General features: G+C 36.8%; 2 protein-coding genes across 10 annotated transcripts in view; one reads left to right on the top strand and one right to left on the bottom strand.

The window, feature by feature from the left end:
- The window catches only part of CEP57 (centrosomal protein 57), a 54,485-nt gene extending 53,954 nt beyond the window's left edge, over positions 1-531 (bottom strand). For both annotated transcript variants that reach the window (XR_016233932.1, XM_051820419.3), the window contains exon 1: positions 288-531. The gene's annotated coding sequence lies outside the window, so the exon portion shown is untranslated. The remainder of the gene's footprint in view (positions 1-287) is intronic.
- On the top strand, positions 11-22,255 carry FAM76B (family with sequence similarity 76 member B). 8 transcript variants are annotated; one of them, XR_016233946.1, is made up of 11 exons: positions 691-1,038; positions 1,859-1,923; positions 2,767-2,821; positions 3,857-4,012; positions 6,049-6,248; positions 9,938-9,985; positions 10,169-10,249; positions 10,694-10,751; positions 10,874-11,006; positions 14,391-14,492; positions 19,656-22,255. XR_016233946.1 is itself a non-coding variant. In XM_089333064.1 (10 exons), the coding sequence occupies exons 4-10, from the start codon at positions 3,939-3,941 to the stop codon at positions 19,743-19,745; spliced, it is 753 nt and encodes a 250-aa protein (XP_089189190.1). In that variant the 5' UTR covers positions 11-274; positions 1,859-1,923; positions 2,767-2,821; positions 3,857-3,938; the 3' UTR covers positions 19,746-22,255. The 8 variants fall into 8 exon arrangements, 3 of the variants coding, with proteins under 3 accessions (XP_089189190.1, XP_051676409.1, XP_051676419.1); XR_016233937.1 differs by having other exon boundaries at positions 10,871-11,006; XR_016233949.1 differs by having other exon boundaries at positions 9,916-9,985; positions 10,871-11,006.
- Positions 22,256-23,511: the final 1,256 nt, after the last annotated feature.

Below are 23,511 nucleotides of genomic sequence, written 5' to 3'. Positions count from 1 at the left end.
AGAACCCGCCCCCCTGCTGACGTCACAAGGTAGAGAGTCACTGAGCGCGCCCGGGACCCGTAACTGCGCGCCGCCGGGGCCTCAGGGCGTTCTACCCAGGGGCGGGTCTTCCCACGGAGGGAACTGGGGCGAGGGGATTGTGTGGTCGCCAGTGGCAACGGAACTGAATTGTTGAACTAGAGTAAAGGCGAATGCGAAGTCCAAACCACTCCATCACGTCCCTTGGATCAAACGCCTGAGAAAACCTCAGTTTGAGTTGGGGACGCCTCTCCAGGTGAAGTACTTACCTTTTGGCCAATAACATAGGATTGGGCGGGGCTTAGTGATTTGGCCCAAGAGAAGTCAAGGGGAAAATGTCGAGGCAGGGCAAATCTTTCGCGAATCCTTGCCCAATTGGATCGGGGCTCCCTCACCCAGGCCTCGGACTGGCTGCTAGGGAGCGCGGCGACGGGGACCTTTGGGCGGGGCTGGTTTCAAGCGGGTTTCGCGCGCTGAGAGCGCCGGGCTGTCATTGGCCGGCGACTTCCTCCCTTTGTGGGCGCGCTCTGCGTAGTTGGGGCTCGGCGTTGGGAGGAGCGACCGGGTGACGTAGTATCCGCTGCAGCCAATCAGGCGTGCGGAAGGGAGGCCGAGAAGGAAGCGGATCCGCGGCCGTGCAGCTGAACCGCCCCGAACTCTCGGCGTCGTCTCCCTCCGCCGCTGTCGGGGCCTAAGCGGGAGAGGCGGGGACGGCCCCGCTGGGTGGGCTGGGGCGGAAGTGGAGGCGGAGGGAGACGACGGCGGCGTCGTCCGCGGGGCCTCGGGCTCTCGCGGCGAGGCCCTGGTGGGCGCGAGGCAGGGGGAGGGGGCGGAGGAGGAGTCCGCAGCGCGGGCCGTGGCGGCCGAGTTCCCCGTGGGGCCCCGCCTCGGAGCGGGCGGCGGCGACGGCGGAGGAGGAGACTGAGGGGCAGGATGGCGGCCTCGGCCCTGTACGCCTGCACCAAGTGTACCCAGCGCTATCCCTTCGAGGAGCTCTCCCAGGGCCAACAGCTCTGCAAGGTCCGTGGGCAGCGGGCTGGCGGGGTTTCCTGTGCCGTAACCCGAGGGTGCTGGGTGGTCGCTGCGCTGCAGCCCCCTGCTCTTCACGAGCACCAGGGGGCTTGGGAGCCCGGAGTCCTAGCCTCCCCACCGGGACCCGGGACCCCGCGTTCCGATGGCGTTGGCACCGGCCGGGAAAAGGCCCACGAGAGGGAGACCGTCTTCCAGACGGGCCGGGAGGGGGCCGGTCCTCACCAGCGTCCGGGGGTCTCGGGTGGGGCTGAGTGAGGCAGCCACCTGTCTCTGCCGCAGAGACTCTGGGGTGGAGATGTTTTCATCTCGGTGTTCTGCCTGGTCTGTCCTCGCCTTCCACCAGGAGGCAGGGGACGGTTTTTGCACTTTCTTGCTAGGAACCCGAAGCCGCCAAGCTGATGGCATCCTTCTTCCCTGTCCAGGAAAGCGAAGCGACTGGTTTGGGAACAGAATGCTCTATGATTTGGAGCTCCTCCCATCCCATTAAAGCCGGAATGCTGTCTGTGAGCAACGGTGAAAATAAGTAGTTCCACATTTAACCAATCCTTGAAATCGGCCCTGACAGCTTTCTTACTTTATCCGGAGTATAGTCCCACGTGTAATAAAGACAAAGACACCTCTGCCTTCCCTAAGGAATTATATCGTGATTGGCCACTTACATGACAAATCACCAATTGTTTACGTTAGGGGCCAGGTTTTATTGTTGTTCTAGACATCTGACCAGATTTGGTAATAATTTTCTACCAGAAAAGTAAGGTTTGGGACTTGGAGATATCTACATACTGACTAACGTATTGTCTTATTGCAGGAATGTCGGATTGCACATCCTATTGTAAAATGTACTTACTGCAGATCAGAATTCCAACAAGAGAGGTTTGTACATCAGTTTTTGATCGTTAAAGACAGAATACCATCTGGAAGGAGTACTTGGGGGTTGTAATCTGGTATTTATATCATCTTAAAAAATGGTTTAGTCTCTGAGACTTTGAGTTGTAAATGTTTTATATGTGGTAGGAGAGAATATAGAAAATGAAACAGTGGTGGTCATTTTACTACCTGAACTGGACGTGGAAAAATAAAGGCTAAGATACTAGTGTGGAAAATGTGCAGCCATGCTAAGAAGAATGGAAGGGTGAAGATTACTGTTAAGCTACAGAAGATAGCGTGTGAATGGATCTGAGGACAGGTCTACAGTGTTATCAACTGCCTTATTTTGATAGTGAAATCTGGTAACTTGGTACCAGTAGAATTGCATACTTTTTAACAAGTAATTCCGGGTTGGGAGCACTCAAGAAGGTAACCTAGGAGAAGTGCAGATAATTTCTAAATAAGTAGAGATGGTCATTGTAATAATAGACAAAGGCCATGTGGAAGATGAGGTAGGCAGGCACTGATACGTAATGCTGTGCATTAATAATGGCAAGTGTGGGAAGGTTGTCCAACTAGAGAGGAAACTCTAGGATTTTGTTTTGTATCCTTTAAAAAGCACACAATAAAAATGTGTAAAAACATCTGTGTTAAGTTAATGGAAAAGGAATAAATTGGGGTAAAATAGCCCAAATAAGAACTTTGTGTAGGTATTGTTAAAAAGTGAAGGTGTATTACAATTTTAAGTATCATAGATATTTGACTCATCAGTTTACTTAGTTCATCATTGTGCGGATCATCTCAGAAGCTTACATAAATATGATCTTTCATACGTAATTTCTTTTTCAGCAAAACTAACACAATTTGTAAGAAGTGTGCTCAAAATGTGAAGCAATTTGGGACAGTAAGTATGTCTTCTATTTTAATTTCCTATTGTTACTGATCAGTTAAGGTTTATCCCAAAGGTGTACTGCTTAAAAAATATGCATTGCTATATCTGTGTGTATTTTAACATGTCAGAATACTTTATGAAAATACTTTCTGTAGACAGTCTGATGGAACGTTCACAACATTTAAAAACAGTGGAAATATGCAAATGTTTTATGTACTGTATTTTAAATTTCATGTGCAAGTCACAGTTACTGTTTAAAAGCTATTGTTTTAGAGATTCAAATATAGCAAACTCCTGGATAGGGAGAGCCTACTTGTTTATAAAGTTGGTATAATCAGACTTCCCTGGCAGCACAATTCAGGTATTTTTTGACAATGCTCATGACATTCACCTGGTAAAGATTGTCCTATATAAGGGCACTGCAGAAAGTTTAGGGAAAAATGAAAATTAAAAAATGCACATTTTCTGTCAACTTTCTGAATATTTTAGTCATTATTGGTATGTTATCCTGATATTAGTTAAGGTGCTGAGTTGTCTGTCAATATTGAAAAAAATCAGAGTGTAGTTCTTAAGGTTGAAGTTTAATATCTTGTGCCTGTTTTTTTAAGTTGAAAACTACCTGTAATGTTGTGTTCTTTATATCATCTGTACCTGGATATGATGAAAAGATAATGTTTTTGAATAAATGATGTGGTAATTAAACTTGTCGGGATACGAAATTAGCAGAAGTTCTTTCCCCAAAATTTATGGATACATGAAACTTTTCTATACATGTGTACCTTTGTTTTCATAACTTTTGTATTACATAACATACTGTGTGAGTCTTATGTAAATATTCCAACAAAGTGACAGTGAGTTCATTATTTGAGAAGTAAATATTGAATAATAGAGGTTATAAATGTTATTGAATATAACAATGACAGTCTGGACAAGAAACAAGTTTTTTACTTGTTTTCTTACTCTCAGAAACAAGAACTGAGCATGTTTTATGCAGCAGATTTTTAATATTTTTAAATGTCTGATAGAAATATGTATCTGCTTTTTCAGCCCAAACCTTGTCAATACTGTAACATAATTGCAGCGTTTATTGGTACCAAGTGTCAGCGTTGTACAAATTCAGAAAAAAAATATGGACCACCTCAGACCTGTGAACAGTGTAAACAACAATGTGCTTTTGATCGGAAGGAGGAAGGAAGAAGAAAGGTATGTTTTGACATCTTCTGCCAATTAAATAAAATACTACACGAGTTAGAAATTATTTTAATTGACACATTGCTAAGACATGACGTTTTCTTTGGGTCTGTAAAAGTGGATAGTTCCAATAGCGAGTTTTCTTGTTGTATCATGTAGATCTGTGTTAATTAGGATTATAATACTTGTAAAAATATTCTGGGGTGTCTGTTCTGCACCATTTAGTTATCACTGTTTTTGGGAGACTTACTACATGCTATCAAATAAATCATTTCACTTCTTTCTTAGTCTTTTCCTGATCATTTAAAGTTACTGATATGAAGAAAATTCCCTGGTGTGGCCCATTAGCACATAAAATTCAATGGAAGTCTTGTGCCTCATGGTGGGAGCTTTTACTTTGAAACTTGTTTTCTTCCACGTTATCATGACATAATAAGTATATTTAAGTGGGTAGTATTTTACCATTCGTATTCTCTGGTTTCAGTTCATTTGGAGGATTACTGTCTCTGAGGGGCTTCTCTTGATCCCTGCACCCCAGTGTATGAACCCTAGTTGTAAAATATGTCTCTCCAGCACTTCTTGAGTGAACAAACAAGACACAATCTTTTATCTTAATAACCTGTTTTTTTACCTTTTAAAATAGATAAAGCTGTTGCTCATTATTTGTGGTAGTTATATAGTCGCCTCACACCACTCAGTCATTGCTGCTAAGGGAAATACAGTATTAGGTTTTTGTTTATGGTTAGAATGTATTGGTCAGCGGATATATGTGTGTATATATATATATACACACACACACATCATGTATATATGTGTGTGTATGTTTATTTGAATCTCTATATGTGATTGATTTATTTGAACTCATGGCCAACAACCATAACAATGCCTGAACAACATACATACTTTGTCCAGAAGGCATATTTCAGCCTTCTGAAGCTTAGACTGTAATACAGCACTTAAGCTCATGTTTGTAAACATCAAAATCATTGACAGCAGAAATCTTAGCATCATGAAATTAAATAGATTATGAAAAGAACACCTGTTTACAGTAAGAAGTAAAACACCTTCCTTGTCACCTTATTCTATTTCATCTGGGAACATGTGCTGTCCATTGACAGACAATTTTTGACCCTATGGCTGTGCCCAAATGACCATAAAAGTGCTACAAATATTAAATTGGGGGTTACATGTAAAAGTTATTTATCAAGTAGTCTTACTTGCAAATCCAAAATCCAAGGATAATAACAATCAACTATATCACTTAGGCTCTCCTATCTTTATAAATTCACAGTACTTACAGTAGAAGGAAATACCTATTGTTTTAGTAATTTCACAGTCATTTAAGAGTTCAGACTAGATTTCCTGGAAGTTTATTGTCAACTTATGCTTACTTTCCAGAAATAATAAAAGTAACGTCTGTCTTCAAATTAAAAGTGCCTCAAAAGGGGCTGGCGCCGTGGCTCACTAGGCTAATCCTCCACCTTGCGGCGCCGGCACACTGGGTTCTAGTCCCGGTCGGGGCACCAGATTCTGTCCCGGTTGCCCCTCTTCCAGGCCAGCTCTTTGCTGTGCCCAGGGAGTGCAGTGGAGGATGGCCCAAGTGCTTGGGCCCTGCACCCCATGTGAGACCAGGATAAGTACCTGGCTCCTGCCATCGGATCAGCGCGGTGCGTCGGCCGCAGCGCGCCGGCCACGGCGGCCATTGGAGGGTGAACCAGCGGCAAAAGGAAGACCTTTCTCTCTGTCTCTCTCTCTCACTGTCCACTCTGCCTGTCAAAAAAAATAAAATTAAAAAAATAAATAAGAAAGTGCCTCAAAATGAATGGGTATAGTGTCCTCACCAGTTTTATAATCCATCAAACAAGCATTTGCCTGAGGTTAAGAAAAGTCTGAATTACTTCCATTTTGCAAAAATCTGTGAATCCTGCCTGTGCACATGTGAGGTACATTTGTATGAAGTATAGCTAGAAGTTGAGCAGTTTATCTTAACTGGCTTCACTTTTCAGTTTATGCCTACATTTACTCTAATAGATATATTTTCTTAAAAGGTTGATGGAAAGTTGTTATGCTGGCTGTGTACTTTATCATACAAAAGAGTTTTACAGAAGACAAAAGAACAAAGGAAGACTCTGGGATCCTCACATTCAAATTCATCTTCTTCATCTCTTACTGAGAAAGACCAGCATCATTCAAAACATCACCACCACCATCATCACCATCACCATCGTCACAGCAGTAGCCATCACAAGTGAGTACTCTGAAATCATGTTTTCTAAAATCTTTTCTGACATTTTGATGCCTTATTAGTGTTTACTTCTTGCAAATGTTGACTGCATTAATCTAGTTTTCATTGTCCCTGGTGGTAAGCTTCTTGAGTGTCTAAGGCTATGTCCTCACATTTATGCAGTCTGTAAAATCACACAGATGGAATGTGTTTCATTGCTTACCGTAAGAAAAGATATTTAGGAAGTTAATTGATAAAGTTTTGATTATGAAATGAAATGCCAAGTACATCAGGCTTAGTGTTTAGTGATTTAAATTCAAAAGTGTGATGTTTTTTGTATTTAAATAATTGTTAGATTTTACTTGTAAAAATTATGTTCACCTCAGTTACATATTTAGTAGAACCAGTTTTTAACCAGATACTGGGAAATACACAGTTGGTCTTTTTTAGAGAACTTAGAGCATGACCATCTGTGGTCTTTATAAAAAGAGTTTTAATCTGAAAGTTGCCCAAAGTGGTAGAAATAACATTTTTTACTAGTTACACTTTACCTTTTCTTTTTTAAACACACATAGGTAGGAATCTTGTTCAAATATAACTGCTTGATTTTTAAAGTGACTTTGCTAGGGAAGTTATATAATGATAATATCTTAACTCTTTGTATGCGTTGTGTGAAGAGTTTATAAAAATGTAGTGTTAGTTTTCATGGAAACGCTTGGAACATCAAAACATAAACACTTGCAAACACAGATGAAGATGAAAACATAGGGACATTAAACACCCATTTGCAGAATAATTCAGTGTTCCTAAATATCTGTAAATCTTTAAAGATTCAGATAGCTATTTAAAGTGTAATTAATTTACAGAAAACCAATACTTACTATATTTTGGAACATGATGGTGATATCTTTAGGACATAATTTGTAGTTCTGTCTAATTAATAAGATTTAATTCTAAATACACAAGCACCTATAAGTTTATGAAACTTATTAAGGCACTAATATTTATTTACACCATGTTCTAGTGCTTTCTGTGTGTGACATTGGTAGAATACAGTGACTTCTTAAAAAACTATTTAAAAAAAACAAACTTGGCTCTTCTTATCAGTGTCCCAGGAAACATAAGTGTTTCCTTGTTTTTACATCTGAAAAATATCACAGAATATCTATAAAATATAATGGCATGTATGAGAACTTCTTAGACACTCTGGAAATGTCTTTTTTCTGTGACATTTTTGGATTAGTTTGTCATAGCATGCTGTGAAAGCACACAATTGGGTATGTTTGTAAAGATCAAATGATGTGATGGTAACCCCTTCTTTTGGGAGTATGAGAGGTTTCAAAAGTAAAGTAAAAGAGGACAATGTTGATTTCAAGATTATTTTCCTTTCAGTCACTCAAGAAATACAAGCACTGTTGTATTCGGTGACTACAGACCATCTGATGGACAGACAACCAGTTTGTACGGTCCTATTTAAAAGTTCAGTGTATTAGAACAAATATGAGAAACATACATATTGTGAATGATGGTGATTAACAGGGATAGAGGTGGCAGAGTGTGGCACTATGGTCTAGATCCAGGAAGGCAAAGCTCAGAAAGCTTAGTGTTCCCAGTGTTTTCTCATTTTGAGATCTGGTTAATGCTATTAATCCATGTAATTGATTAAGTAGCTTGCTAATGATTATGATAAAAATTGTAGGAGAAAAGGGCAATTGAGTCCCTTAGTAGAGATGGCACTCTTTCACAGGTTAGTAAAGAATAATTCCAGTTGATGGAATCACAGCTACTCTTTCCCCAACTTGTTATTTTTAGCTAATTCTTAAGAACATGGTCTGTTTTTTATACTTTCAATTTAAAAAACCCTCTAAAACTTAAACATTAGTAAATTTTTTTACAGATGTATTTATTTTGAAAGAGTTACAGAGAGAGAGAGAGAGACAGATACAGAGAGAGATCTTCCATGTATTGGTTCACTTCCCAGTTGGCCAGCACTGGGCCAAGCCAAAAGCAAGAGCCAGGAGTTTCATCTGGATCTTCCACATGGGTGGCACGGGCCTACGCACTTGGGCCATCTTCCATTGCTTTCCCGAGGTTATTAGCAGGGAACTGGATCACAAGGGGAGCAGCTGGGACGTGAATCAGCACCCTTATGGGATACCAGCATAGTAGGCATTGGCTGTACCCACTATACCCCAACAGTAGTAAATTCTATACATACTCATAAACCTTCATAAAATTATTTTGTATGTTACCACTAAGTGCTTTTACATATATAACTCATTTAATGCTCATATTCCCACAAGCTATTTTTATATCCATTTTACAGATGAAGAAAGTGAAGGGTCTTTTTGTTTTGTTTTCTTTGCTTTATTTATTTATTTGAAAGGCAGAGTCAGGCAGAGAAAGAGAGGTCTTCCATTCACTGGTTCACTCCCCAAATAGCCTCAAAAGCCACAGCTGGGCTGATTCTAAGTCAGGAGTTTGGAGGTTCTTCCAGGTCTCCCACGTGGGCACAGTGGCTCACGGGACTCAGTCCATCCTCCATTGCTTTCCTAGGCCATAGCAGAGGTTGGATTGGAAGTGGAGCAGCTGGGACTCAAACCCGCACCGTATAGGATGGCGGCACTGCAGGCAGCAGTTTTACCCGCTAAGCCACAGCTTTGGCTCCAAGGATGAGGGTTTTAAAGTAACTGGCACAACAAAGCCACATAACCCAGATCTTCTAACAGCTCTTAAGTGGTACAAATATGTGATTTCTGGTTCACAGGGCATTCTCTCCTGTACATGGAATGAATAAACTGGGGGTTAGTGAAGGGTAACTGATGTGCAGGTCCAGGAGATAAGAAGTAGGATTTATAGTGAATTCTCAGGTGGCAATTAGTATTATGACAAAATGGAAAAGAAAAGATGTATTATATATAAGTAAAAATAAAATTATTTATTACTATGAATTTATCAATATTTACATGATGTCTCTCCTCCAGAGTTCTGACTAAAACATCTAGACTTGGGAGAAGATTGTTAGAAAAACTGGTAGAGAATCAAAGAAATTAAATTAAGATAGGTCCTCATTCAACTTGACACTATTTTAAGCAACTTGAATTACTCAAAGGGAAGAATTTCCACTTGGGGTTACTGAGGACAGAAGGACAGTGATCGCAGACTTTATCATTGTAGAACACTGTTGTAGTTCTCAGTCATGTATCACAGTCCTTGGTATGATTATTAAATTGAATTTTGGAGATCCTGATTAAAAAGAATATTCGTTTTTTGTGGTTGGGTTGTACCTTTCCTGAAGAACTTAGGATGGCTGGTAGTTGTCTGATTAAAATTTATCGCATCAGAATAATTTAGTCAACATATATTTGCTTAGGAAGCTTAAAACTTTTCTTTGCACAAAAGGTTTTAAACATGCGAGTATAGTCCAGTGAGGTAAATGATGAACCTAATGACTAGATATGTTCTGTGAAATTCATCGTTAACGCCATTTATCATTGTGTAAGCATCATTGAGTGAACTTAGACGAACTAAGATGACCATTACATTGTTAGATGATGTATTCTTAAGGGACCACCATCATGTATGTGCCTTGTCTTTGACAAAAACATTGTTATAGAGTACATAGCTTTTAATCTGATTCCAGTGAGAAAGAATGCTGTTAAATGTGGATGTATTAAATAAATGTTATCAGATGTCATTTATGTATTTTTCAGAATCAGCAGTTTAAGTCCAGAGCAAGAGCAGGGACTGTGGAAACAGAGGTAAATGCACTAATAAGTTTTCTGAATTATTTGAGATGTATTCTTTTAAATGTGATATCATTTAAAACTTTGTTTTATGACTTTAAAAAAATCATTGATGTTTAGTAATTTTTGAGGAGGAAGAATAACTTTAGTACATCTGCCATTTTTACTCTAATTATTCTTTTTAATTTTTTATTTCAGCCATAAATCCTCTGCAGCAATTCAGAATGAAACTCCAAAGAAGAAGCCCAAATTGGAATCTAAGCCATCTAATGGAGATAGGTAAAAATGAAATCTTTTAGTGTTATCAAAATTCAACTGAATTGAACAGTTACAGTTGATTGCCAATTAAGAATAGAAACATATATCTTCTATTTTGGATTCTTTGAGTTTCTGAGAATAAGCATTATTTAAAAAATTAATTTTGGCAATAAAAAAGTGGCACTGAACTATGTTCTATTTGGGGAATAAATTTGGGTTTAGAGAAAAGAAAACTCTAGAGAGTATTCTCTTTATCTTAATTCTTCAAAGAAACACAAATCTAATTGTGATATTTTAAAATTGACCTGCTTAGAAAATGTTTTTAGACTTAAAATATTATGAACGTGACTTTGTTTTAGTTCATTAGCCAAAGTTTGCTGATGTTACTGTACAAATTGGCTGCCTATTGCTTTACACTAGAAGTATTGACCCCCTAAAAGCTAATACTGAATTATATTTCTGCAGGTGTATGTAATGTGTGCCATTAGTAAGGTAATTTGCCAGTTGCATCCATTTCTGTCAGGTACATATTTTTTTGCATTAGCCTTAAGGATGTTTGTGGAATTGTCTAATTTATGCAATTTGAACACCTGCTAATTTTTCTTCTACTTCATTAACTGTGCTTTACTTTTTTCTTTTTAGTAGCTCTATAAATCAGTCAGCAGATAGTGGGGGAACAGACAATTTTGTCCTCATAAGTCAACTGAAAGAAGAAGTGATGTCACTTAAGCGTCTCTTACAGCAAAGAGACCAGACCATTTTAGAAAAAGACAAAAAGGTAAGAACATAGTTCACTGAAACCTGGTAAGATAGGTGTCTTGATTGTTGCTTGATAACTGGAAATTTTATTAGACTTGTAACAGTTTAGCAATATTTGTTGTTCGTGATTGTTATAAGACAAATTTCAGAAGCCCAGCTTGGTATCTGAGTCATCTGATGAAGATAGATAAAAATGATCTTTGAGAATTTTAGTCACAAGAATTAAATGAGAACTCTTTATGATTAGTAATAATACTGATTTTTTTCAGTATGCATACAATTTTTTTAAAAGATTTATTTATTTGAAAGACGGAGTTAGGTAGAGAGAAAGAGAGATTTTCCATCCGCTGGTTCACTCCCCAAATGGCTGTAATGGCCAGAGCTGCGCTGATCCAAAGCCAGGAGCCAGGATCTTCTTCTAGGTCTCCCACACAGGTGCAACAGTCCAAGAACTTGGGTCATCCTCTGCTGCTTTCCCAGGCACATTAGCAGAGAGCTGGATTGGAAGTGGAGCAGCCAGGACTTGAACTGGCATCCATATGGGATGCTGGCTCTGCAGGCCAGGACTTTAACCTGCTGTGCCACAGTGCCAGCCCCTTGCATGCACTTTTAAAAGAGGTCTAGTATCTTAATATTTAAAAATGAAATGTAACTGGAATTTTGTGTAAACTCTAATAATAGAAAAACATAAAGGAACATAGTCTCTGGTTTGCTAATCATGTATTTATATTGGTCCAGATCAAATAACTGGTGAAAAGTTATAATGTAGGAATTTCCTGGGTGGTGGTACCTGAGATCATTTTGTAGGAAGTAAGTGTTCCTGTTGGAACTTTGTTTCTTTAAATCAGAAAGAAAATCAAATATGTTGTCCATTTGATGAAAAGAGGAATGTTAACAGAATAGAGGTGCTTCAGGTGCTTAAGGTAATTATATTCTGTGAAATCATAGCATAAGAGCAGACAGACATGGAATATGAAACAGGGGTTTGGAAGTCATTTTAGCCATACCAAATTATTCCAGTTCTAAAACTTTCTGTGTGACCTTGAACATAATGCTTTTACTTCTCTGGGCCTCAAGTTTTCTCATTTTAAAAATGGAAGCATTAGTACTGTTTCATGAGATGTGGTGATTAAATGAAAATGCAAAGTATTTACTACAACTCCTAGCATATGTGTGTTCATAGTTACTTTTACTAATGCTTGGTTACGTTTGAGGATAGAAGCTACTTCTTATGTGGGAGAACACTTAAAGCATTCTTTTAAAATTATGGACTAGGCATGATTACAAATATGTATTTGTTGAGAATTCGTTGTAGTGCTGAGTCTGAGCTGACTTTTACTTCTAGCATTCAACACCTTAAGTGTTAGATTTTCCTACACCTTGACGCTTAGTGGATTTAACATTAGTATACTTCTGCCTTACTCTAAATAAATTCAGTTTTTGAAAATTAGGATTGACATATAAGATAAAAATGAGATTATTATGAGTATGCTTGAATTTTTACTCTTTGTGATAGCTTTTTGTAAATTAGTGAACCTTTATAGAAATATGTTCTATGCACAAAATTTTACATACACTTCTATTATACTACATCAAATGTATCTGTACTAGCTTCAAAAAAAGTTGAATGAAAAGCCAAGTTTACTGCAAAATAACAGTGATTCCAAAACCATATAGTAATAAACTGGAATACTGATTTGTTTTTTAGATTGTTTTCTAGCCCTAGAATGACTATACTGTATTAGTGCGGTTAAAGTTCCCTGGTTTTGTTAGTGTTCCTCTTTTATACAAACACTAATAGGGATTCAAATTAGCCAGACTGTAAGGAAAGTGGCATTTGTAAACCTAAAATAGCTACACATTTGCAACTTAAATCTAAGACAACCGGATTATTTTCCTGAATTCATTTCACAGTTAATTCAGTGATATTTAGAACTGTATGCTGTACTTGCTCATGAGAATAAAAGGATGAATAGATAAGAGATACTCTCTGTCTTTCAGAAGTTTATAATTTGAAGGGAGCTCATAGTGTAGTGAATAGAATAATTATTTCAGTTAATCTGTTATGAACTGGCATTTCAGAACAGGGATTTTTCCATAGTAAAGAAAATAAGAGAGGATTTAATTACACTTTGAATTTGGTGAAGTAGGGGCTTTATTTTCTCTTTAAGATAAGACTCTATAAGACACCACTACTTTCTTTCTATTTACTATTGTGTATTTGTTTCCCAGCTGCTGAGCAATTATAAAAGAAAATATAGACCTATAAAGCTTACATAATAAAAAAGTTAAAAAAAAAACCACCTGCTTCTGCATGGTTTTGATAATGAAATTCTATAGTAACTTATTTTTAGTTTGAAGTCATGAAATATACTTTTGTGTTTGTCATTTATAATTATGGGGAAAAATCATGTACTAATTATCTTCCTCAAAGCACTTTTTTTTATATTTGATTTAGTCCAAATTTTATACTATCCCTCCTCCCCTTTCATTCTGTATCAGTTGTATTTCTGTATTTTACATATTTGTGTATTTCTGTGTTGTTACATGTTAGGTAGTATTGGGTACATAATCCTAGAAATAAGTTTAAAAATAAAAGCAGTGCAGCGCTTGGTCTGTAGATCATTCCTCTGTGTGCTTCCCCAGTGTAAAACTTTTCCTGTTGTCTTTGGAAGATTATTTCAGCCTGAAAACACTTGGTTTTGTGGAGTGCATTTTAATTGAAGCCTTTGCTAAAGTATTACCCATTTTCTATTGGCATACCAGTTGCCAAACTTTGTTTCCAGTGAAGTCACTTTTAAGAACAAAAACAACTTCTGCAAAGTTTTACTGATGATTCTATGTACCTTAATATTAAGATTGTACTATAGTAGCAATATTATTATGCCATAGAAATCACAAGACAAATTCTAAGTAAGTTAGAAAACTACTATGAATATATTCTTTTATTAAGATGAATAGGTTTGGCCGGCGCCACGGCTCACTAGGCTAATCCTCGGCCTTGCGGCGCCGGCACACCGGGTTCTAGTCCCAGTCGGGGCGCCGGAATTCTGTCCCGGTTGCCCCTTTTCCAGACCAGCTCTCTGCTGTGGCCAGGGAGTACAGTGGAGGATGGCCCAAGTGCTTGGGAGACCAGGAGAAGTACCTGGCTCCTGCCATCGGAACAGCGCGGTGCTCTGGCCTCAGCTGCCGGCCGTGGCGGCCATTGGAGGGTAAACCAACGGCAAAAGGAAGACCTTTCTCTCTGTCTCTCTCTGTCAACTCTGCCTGTCCAAAAAAAAAAAAAAAAAAAAGATGAATAGGTTTATTGTGAAGAATAAATGTGTGTATGTGTGCATTTATACATGCTTCTGAGTATATATGCATGTATATAAATCTATATCTTCTCTTTTTAATCTCTCAGTTAACTGAACTAAAGGCTGATTTTCAATACCAAGAATCAAACTTGAGAACAAAGATGAACAGCATGGAAAAAGCTCACAAAGAAACTGTGGAGCAACTTCAGGTAAATGATGCTATTTAAAATGTAAATGTTAGGCAAGCAGGACTAAGGTGATAGCATTCAATGACTTGGATTGCTATTGGTATCCATATATTGTCCATATTTGGTTCATTTTCAGTTTTGATTTTGACTTTGTAATATATTATAATCATGTCCCATTAAAAGTTTTTGTTTAAAAACACTTGAAAGGTGATTCAGTACATTAATCCTGAAAAGTGTTTCCTAAATTTTAAATGAACTTTTCAGAGGAGGAGATCATTGGCGTGTGTTCAATTGATTGTTGAACTAAAAAGAAAATATAAAAATCGGATTCATGAAACTAAGGTGAAAGCAACATCTTTCATAGCAATTGCTCTTCTGTTTCTGTCCAGATAATGGGAAAGTAGGTGAGCAAATAAAACCAATTGTTAGCGATCCTGAGCAGGGGACATTTTATTATGCGTATAATTATGTGATCTAACCTGTGAACTGTGGGTTTATAAAGTGCTGAATAGGGCTCTGCTGTACAGCAATAGCTCATCATCTACCTCAATCTCAGGATTATGCAAAATATATTAAGCAGCATTTACATATATATAATATGGAATGGGAAAGTTGAGTGTCACCACAGAAACACCTTATGTCTGCAGAGACATTAACATGGATACAAATTATTAAAGTTTATTCTCACCTAAGTTTCACAGATTTAAGTTAATGTTCTTTGCTCTGATTTACAAATTGTGATATTTGTAGAATTCTTGAGTAACAGTTTTTAAGGTTAACAAGTTTTAAATTTTAAAAGTGTGAAGATGTGGCACATAGACTTTGGACTGATACGAGAGTACAGCTTCAGACAGAAGCAAGGAATTAATACTGTCTTGTTTTATTTTCTAACATCATAACCTCAAGGGGTATTTTGTTCTTACTGCATTTGTGTTTGTCATGCTTCTTTGCAATTAGCTTAGATTGAGGAGGATTTAGGAACCTGCTTGAATTTGAGATACTCATACAAATTGCCTGATCTTAACTTAGAATTTTACTATTACAAAGAATTTTAAGAGGAACCTCACATAGATAGAACCTGGGACACAGCAGGCATTCAAATAATTTATTGAGTGAGCAGTGATTTATGGAAATACCCATTGCCTTCTGAGCTAGGAGATTATGCATATCATATATCAGGCTTGTATGCTAGTACTATTTATAAAAAATTATTTGAGCGGTACAGAGAGAGGTTTCATTTGCTGGTTCACCCCACAAATGCCCACAGTGATTGATGGCACTGTGGAAGCCAGGAGCTCAATCCAGTCCTTTCCCATGTCAGGTAGCAGAAACCCAGTTAATTGAACCTTCACTACTGCCTCTCAGAGTCTGTATCAGCAGGAAGCTAGAGGAAGGAGGTTGACTTGAGCATTGGATCCAGGAACAGCAATATTGGATGCCAGCATCTTTTTTTCCTTCTTTATAAAGATTTATTTATTTATTTGAAACTCAGGGATGGGGTGGGGGGCAGATCTTCATCTGCTGATTCACTCCCCAAATGGCTGCAATGGTCAGAGTTGGGCCAGGCCAAAGCCAGGAGCTTCATCCAGGTCTCCCATGCAGGTGACAGAGGCCCAGCAGTTGGGCCATCTTTGGTTGTTCTTCCCATGCCATTAGCAGGGAGCTAGATCGGAAGTAGAACAGCTGGAACAAGAAATGGTACATATATGAAATGCCGGTGTTGCCGGCAAAAACTTTACCCACTACAACACAACCCTGGCCCCAGATGCCAACACCTTTACCTCTAGGCTAAACACCCGTCCCCTTACTCAGTTTTTAATGCTGAGTGAATACTTGGAACAAAATCTTCCCCTGATAGTCTGTAACTTAATGATGTAACCAAAGCTTGATTTAACATAGAATTTCCACTGTTCAAAAGAGCACCTTGTTTATTGAAATTGGACATTTTCAACATAACTTTGTGCTTTCTTGCTACTTAAATTAACCCTGGCTTATATATTAGGCTCATTTTATAGATAAAGCTGGTGACACAATTAATAAGTAGTTACATAGAAACTTACATCATTTGATTCAGGTTTTGCCATACCTTCACCTGTGCTGGCTTCCACCAGCCCAGGTTATCCAGGTTCTCTGTTTCATCTTTGTTGCCATACCACTTTTGTGTTGCTGCTAGACACAGTCTGTCAGTCTCCCTTTAGCACTAGCATGCTAGTAGTGGTCTCTACTGAGATGAACAAACAGTTAATTCTTTTTCTTTCTGTAATAAGGAATTGAACCATTTATCACAAAATTTATCTTGCTGTAAAAGCTATGAAATACTTTTTAACTCTCAGACCTGGGAATAAACACTGAATATCACAAGAAAAATTATCTGTAATACTCTCCTAAACACCCCAAACACTAATACCAAATTAAAAAAAAAAAAAATCTGCCATTCATTTCATAGGTAAGTAAAAGGGGGAAAGGAACTATTTGCGTGCTTACTGTGTTTCAGTAACTGTTAGGCGAATTGTTTTCTATGTTTGATTAGTTCTTTCAACTCATTTTGAGGTGGGTGGTGGAGTTTGTTTTAGAAATGAGAAGGTATGCTATGAGTTATAAGCAGGTAAGTGGCAGATCCAGGATTTGAAACAGGATCTGTGTAATTCCTAATCCAGATATTCTTCCCTTTAGGCCAGTATTTCTAAACATTTTTAACTTAAGTATTTAAATAAATTCATTGACTTTTATAGGATAGATAATAAAGAAGTAATTTAGGATAAAAAAAATTAATGTATTTAAATATCACATTATATAAAAATTCATTTTAAGGTGCGTCAGTTAGAATAAAACAAACTTGGGCTTGTGTCCCATTAACAACTAACGCATTGTTTATCTTAAAGACTTGTATAATTTATCATAAATTCATTAATGATGTAATCAGTTGCATAAATACGAAATACAGATTGAAAATTAGCTGCTAAAGTATTAGAAACTTTTTTAAAGGTGAAATGTTTGAGTTCTTGTGTTTCATACTTAAAATATGGACACTGTTAACTAAGGAAATTTTGGAGACCGTTTTAATCATTAGGTATATCAGGATAAACATTTTCATGTAAATATACATACAGATCTGATGGAACTTTCTTTGAGTCAAATTTGCAGACAAAGTCTCTTTTATGCCTCTTTGTTTTAAAACTTTCTTAAATTTCCTGTTTATATCCAATGGATCTGTCACATTATAAATTAAATGGTATTTAGCTAACAAAAAGTTTGAGACAACATTGATTAGGAGTGGCAACTTGGTGATAAAGCAATTGATTGTGAGTGTCCTACTTGAGTTCCTTTTACTGCCAAGCATTTTCATTTGATTTCTGCTCACAGATTTTTTAGAATGTTTGACCTTAAAGGGAAAATTTTAAATCTTTTGCTCCTTATGATTTATATACATTTGAAATTGATACTGAATTTGTATTTGAAACTTTGTGTTACCACCTTAGATATTTAATAACCATTAAAGAGAGAAACCCTATTACCATGCAGCTGGACAAAAAAAGTTTGATTTATCCATGTAAGATAGCACTGAAAAAATTTTCATTTTGGAGTTTATGTGTGTTAATTGAGAAGAATTTCATAGGAGGAGGGTGGAGAAGTGGAAATACAAAGCCTTGGAAATGTTAATATTTCATAAACCACTTCAGGGTAGCATACAGAGAAGGCAAGATACTATCAGGCCATACCGAAACTAAAATTAGAGTATAAAATAAAGCACTGAGTTTAAAAAAAAGTCTGTATAGATAACAGAAAATCTTAATATGTGTATGAAAATGGTTTTCAAACCTAAGCCCTAAAATAGCTTTGGATTTTTATTTTAAGACAGTACTGAGTTCCAAACAATTTTCATCACTCCCCATTTTGACTCAGACTTCAGCAGTGATTGATCAATGATACACTTGTATATACAGAGAATCTTTATTATCTGAATTTCTATGGTTAATAAACTATATGGGGTGGGTGGCAAAGGTAGTCAAATTTGAACATAGGACTGGCATTGCCTCGTAGCAAATTAGGCCTCTCTATCTATGATGCCAGCATCCCACATGGGTGCTGGCTCCAGACCCGGCTGCTCTACTTCCGAACCAGCTCCCTGCTCATGCGACTGGCAGGGCAATGGAAAATAGCCCAAATCCTTGGGCCCTCTGCACTCAACGTGGGAGACCTGGAAGAAGCTCCTGGCTTTGGCCTGACCCAACCTCAACTGTTGTAGCCATGAGAAAGCTAATTGGCGGGTGGCAGATTCATATTCATTGATTCATTTTCTTTCTCTTTCCCTCTCTCTCCCCTTCTCTCCCCCTCTCCCCCTCTCTCCCTCTCTCTCCCTCTTTCCCTCTCTCCCTCTCTCCCTCTCTCCCTCTCTCTATCCCTCTCCCCCTCTCTCCCCTTCTCTCCCCTTCTGCTCCATCTGCTCCATCCTCCTCTCCATAACTCTGCCTTTCAGATAAATAAAAAATGAATCTTAAAAAAAATGAAAACTTTAACTGAAGGTTCCTGCATACATATTTCCTCAGTAAACGTCAGGTCCTCATGGCACATATGACTAAAGGACAAGATTAGTAATGGGTGGGATATTTAATAATGAAGTACAGATTCAGTTCAGATATTGTCAAAGTAAAATTTTAAATCTGCAAAAAAAATCAAGTTTTCATAAAATTAAAATAACTATATGAAACTGCTCAGATCACACCAAAGCCAGTGCCAGAAGACTTTATAATATAATCATTTGAAAGATCAAAAATAAGCTCAGAACAGGTGGTTCTAATGGGTGCTTAAAAAAAATTAAGAGTGCTGTTGACAAGGTAATGAAATTTTTTTGCAGAGGTAACCTTTTAAAAGAGCACATGCTGGGAAATATTCCTCCCATATCACCATTTAAGTGGATTCACTTTATTGACTTCTTTTGTAACTATTGTACCTTTGATTAACAGTTTTTAATGCTAATATTTAAAAAGTTGGCTAATAATCTTGAATTTTCTTCCTGTATATCCAGTTTAGATGAACCTAATATACTGATTCTTTCATTAAAGCTGTTAGTGGTTCAGTGAAATCTTTGGTTTTATAGACAAAAAAGGATGCTAATTAAGTGGTAATTCAGCATGACTCAATATTTCAAACTTTTAAAATCTTGAATGTTTTTGTCTCTCACAGGCCAAAAACAGAGAACTACTCAAACAGGTTGCAGCACTGTCAAAGGGTAAAAAATTTGACAAAAGTGGAAGCATACTAACATCTCCTTGAGAAAGTAGTTTGTTTAGTGTTGTTTCTGCTTATAATGTAAATTTGAAAAAAAAATTCTGTGAAGCCCTTAAATTGTGTGTAGTAGAAAAATATTTTTGCACACCAAATGAATTGGTGTGTTTCCTGTTCACTTTTGTAAGGGAACTACAGCATTTTTTAAGTTGTAAAACATTCAAATAAAACTTCAACTGGTTTGAAGTAACTTTTTAATTTTTTGATATCCAGGAAATTTTTTTGCCAGCAATAGTATTAAATAGTTATAAAGGGGTGCATGAGTAGTGCTCTTTATAAAAACAACATGCAATAATAGAGTAAGTATGATTTTAAGATGTCAAAGCAGCAGGGTTTGTTTTTTATTTTTTTCTTTCTGTTTAACACTATGCTGACTTCAGAAAAACAGTTTTCAATATATAAATAAACTTTTAAACAATGGAAATGGTAAACACTGGTTTTCAATAATTGTGTTTTTACTTTGCATCAGTATGAAAATTTAGGAGAAAATCATGGTGCTTTTATTAAATAACTTCAGAGTATATGTAAATATGTTTTTAAAAGTTATTAACATTAGTAACCTAGCATTTTCATTATTGATATAGGAATCAATGTTTAATGTACAGTATCCAGGTACAAATGTGTTTTTGTTTTGTAAAAACTACTGTAGATTTTTACTTACAAGTGCCTTTTTGCCACCTAATGTTTTTATTTATAGGAATGCTGATCTTTTGTACATAGTTTGTTTTAAAATCATGTTTAATAAATGTTTGTATATAAATGCATATATACAGAAGCCTATTTCAAAAATGAATCAAAGTTGCTAGTAATGTGTTTGAGGTTGCATTAAGAACTAACTGATAATGCGTATAGGTTTTAGGTGATTTTGTGGTTTGTTTCTGTGTGAGAAAGGAAGCTCTTGGCCATTAAATTCATTTAATGATGTCAATACTTCCTCCATAGAGAATACTCTGTTCTGATAGAGTAATTTTATTTTTTATGTTACAGCTTCATGTTCATATTTTTATGAGCTACATGTTTTTACTTTATTTTTTTATAAAATTGATGTGTTTCTACAATGATCCATATATCTGCTTTTCCTATGTGTGTGATTGTCTAAGTTAATATTTATGTACACCATACTTAATTTGTAAATTTAATGCAAATCTGGGAAAAACTATAATTTCTGATTATCTTTCGATAAATTAAGATAAATTAAGATTCTGGCACTATTTAAATTGTCTCAAAGTCTTTAAAATTTTCTCTAAAGATAGTATGGGATAGATTATATGAAGTTACTGACTGACTCTGATCTGATCCAGTGGTTTTCTACCTATAATGGAAATGTTCTGCTTAGTTTTAGTTCAGACATTTTTAAAAATAGTGTAAAGAGTGAAAGGGTTCCTTCTCTTTGGAACTTATGGGCAAAGATAATTTGTTTCAACTAAGCTGTTATTAAGTTGATCACTTTTATTTTTAGATAAGCATTGATTATGACTGTTATTAAAGATTGGTTTTCTTACAAACACATGATGATTGTAACAGTTTTTTTTTTTTTAATATGACCGGTGTTTCCATAGATGTTCCTATAGTTGTTCATTATAAAGTGCTACCAAATAATTCTTTGTCCAAATTGGAAACATATCTAGAGCAATTTTTAAGTGATAGTAAAAGATTGAATTGGTCAGATTTTGAAAAATCAAGCCACTTTGTTTTTATAAAATCTTCATGAAACAATCTTCTTAAATTGATTACTTTCAACCATGGTAGATAATGCCTTAACATGGATTTTAATGCAGGATTTGCTAAATTCATAAGATAATCATTACCTTTCTTTAAAATTTCTGATGTTTTATATTCTGGTTTCATAACCATTTGTCAATTCACAGAGTAGTTATTATGGTTTTAAAATAAACTGTGTAATAGTTGTTATACATTGTTGGGGATGCTAGAAGAGAAAGGTGTGCTTCCGCATCCCCACCCCCATGACACACACTTTAAGCTGTCATTAAAATTGAAAAACAATCTATAGAATTGAATTTTGTAAATTCCAAAGCTAAAACCTTTAGGGGCTTCACAGTATTTAGTCCTAATTAAGTACCCTCTCCTTAATCTATGATCTTATTTGATAACTTAAATTTTTTTTTTCCAATTGTATTAACTAGTAATTGAGTCCCAGTCCTGGATCTGTTGTGTATTGACATATGAGCTGATAACCTTTAAATGTGGACCTGTAAGGAGATAACTATGGTGTGCTGTATCGTGCTTTTAGCCTGTTTTCCACAATTAATTAGCATTTAACGGTGAGGGTCATTTAGGCTCAAGTTATTTATCTATTAATAGCCTGTGAATATTGCAGTCCTTTTTAGATTGTATTGGTCTAAATATGCATTCTACAGTGAACCTGTTAAACTGTTCACATGTATAGACTATGAAATACTGTACTTGTACACATCTGACTGTTGACATTTTGTACTTTTTTCTAAATACAATATTTCACAATAAAATTTTTGTCAAAAGCTTTGTATTAGATTCCTATTGCCATAACCCATTGCCACGAGCTTAGTGACTTAAAAACAACAAAAGTTAATTCTTTTTCAGTTCTGGAGGTCAGAAATAGAAACTGTTCCACTGGGTCAGGGTGTTGACAGGGCTGGTTCCTTTTGGAGGCTGTATGGGAGAATCTGTTTCCTTACCTTCTCCAGCTTCTAGAGGGTTACTGCTTGTACCTATGAACTCACTGAGGCTTGCACTGTCTTCAAAGCTAGGAGAGGAAAGTAGCATCTTCATATCTCTGTCTGCTTCTGTTTTCTTCTGGCTTCTCCTTGGTGGTCATATTTCCTATTCATAAGACTCTTATGAGGCCATGATGAGGGCCACTTGGGTGAATAAGATAATTTCTCCAAATTCTTAAAGTAGTCAAATTGGCGAAGTCCCTTTTGTCATATAAGGTAACATTTTCATGGGTTACAAGGATAGGGCATGGACATCTTGGGGAAAATATTTATTGAGTCCACCACAAACTTCATCTACCTTTTCTTCTCTTTCCCCAGTATGAAATCCTAAAACATGGATGGAGAGAAGTAACTCAGGCCAAACAGTAGAAACTCTGTTCATTCAGACCATTTTAGTGCAAAGATGTAAGTCTATCTACTTCAGCTATTATCTCAAAGCAAAAGTTGGGCAAATCAAGCATTATAAAAGTTAAGTTTGGAGAACGTATATAGTATGGTTCTTTAAGGACTTTATAGACTAGGTGGGAAGACAATGTACATGGTGAGAAATCTCAACACTTTCATATTATAAAGTGTAATAAAAAGCTAATAGCTTTAAGCAAGGACAATGTTAAGAATTGTGGCAACAGTCATAAGTCATTAGTTTGTCAGATTTTACCATGTATCAATTTTCTAGCAGGATTGTTTGCCTTGTGTTGCCCCATTTTTGATTCAATACATTTGGAGTAGAGCCCAAGAATTTCATTTCTAAGTTCTTAGATAATGCTCATGCTTCTAGCATACCTTGCGAATCAGTGCTTTAAGAAAAAACAAGAGGGAAAAAGAATAGCTTGAGGAATAATGGCTGGCTGACATTTTGGAAAAAGTACAGGTGTGAACTTAAAAGGTAATTTGGAGTCCCATTTTAATGGCAGTTTGGGCAGGCACCTCTAGATTTTTGAAAAGGAAGTGATGTAGACCAAGTGACTATAGTTTGGCACTGTAGGAAGCATTTTCTCCAATTCTTGTAGCCAAGGAAACAGCAGAAGCCAAATGGTTTG

The sequence above is a fragment of the Oryctolagus cuniculus genome, chromosome 1 (assembly GCF_051225735.1).
Source record: "Oryctolagus cuniculus isolate XC-2025 breed Fujian yellow rabbit chromosome 1, ASM5122573v1, whole genome shotgun sequence".
NCBI classification, from domain to species: Eukaryota; Metazoa; Chordata; class Mammalia; order Lagomorpha; family Leporidae; genus Oryctolagus; species Oryctolagus cuniculus.
This window is presented reverse-complemented; position numbering and strand designations above follow the sequence as displayed.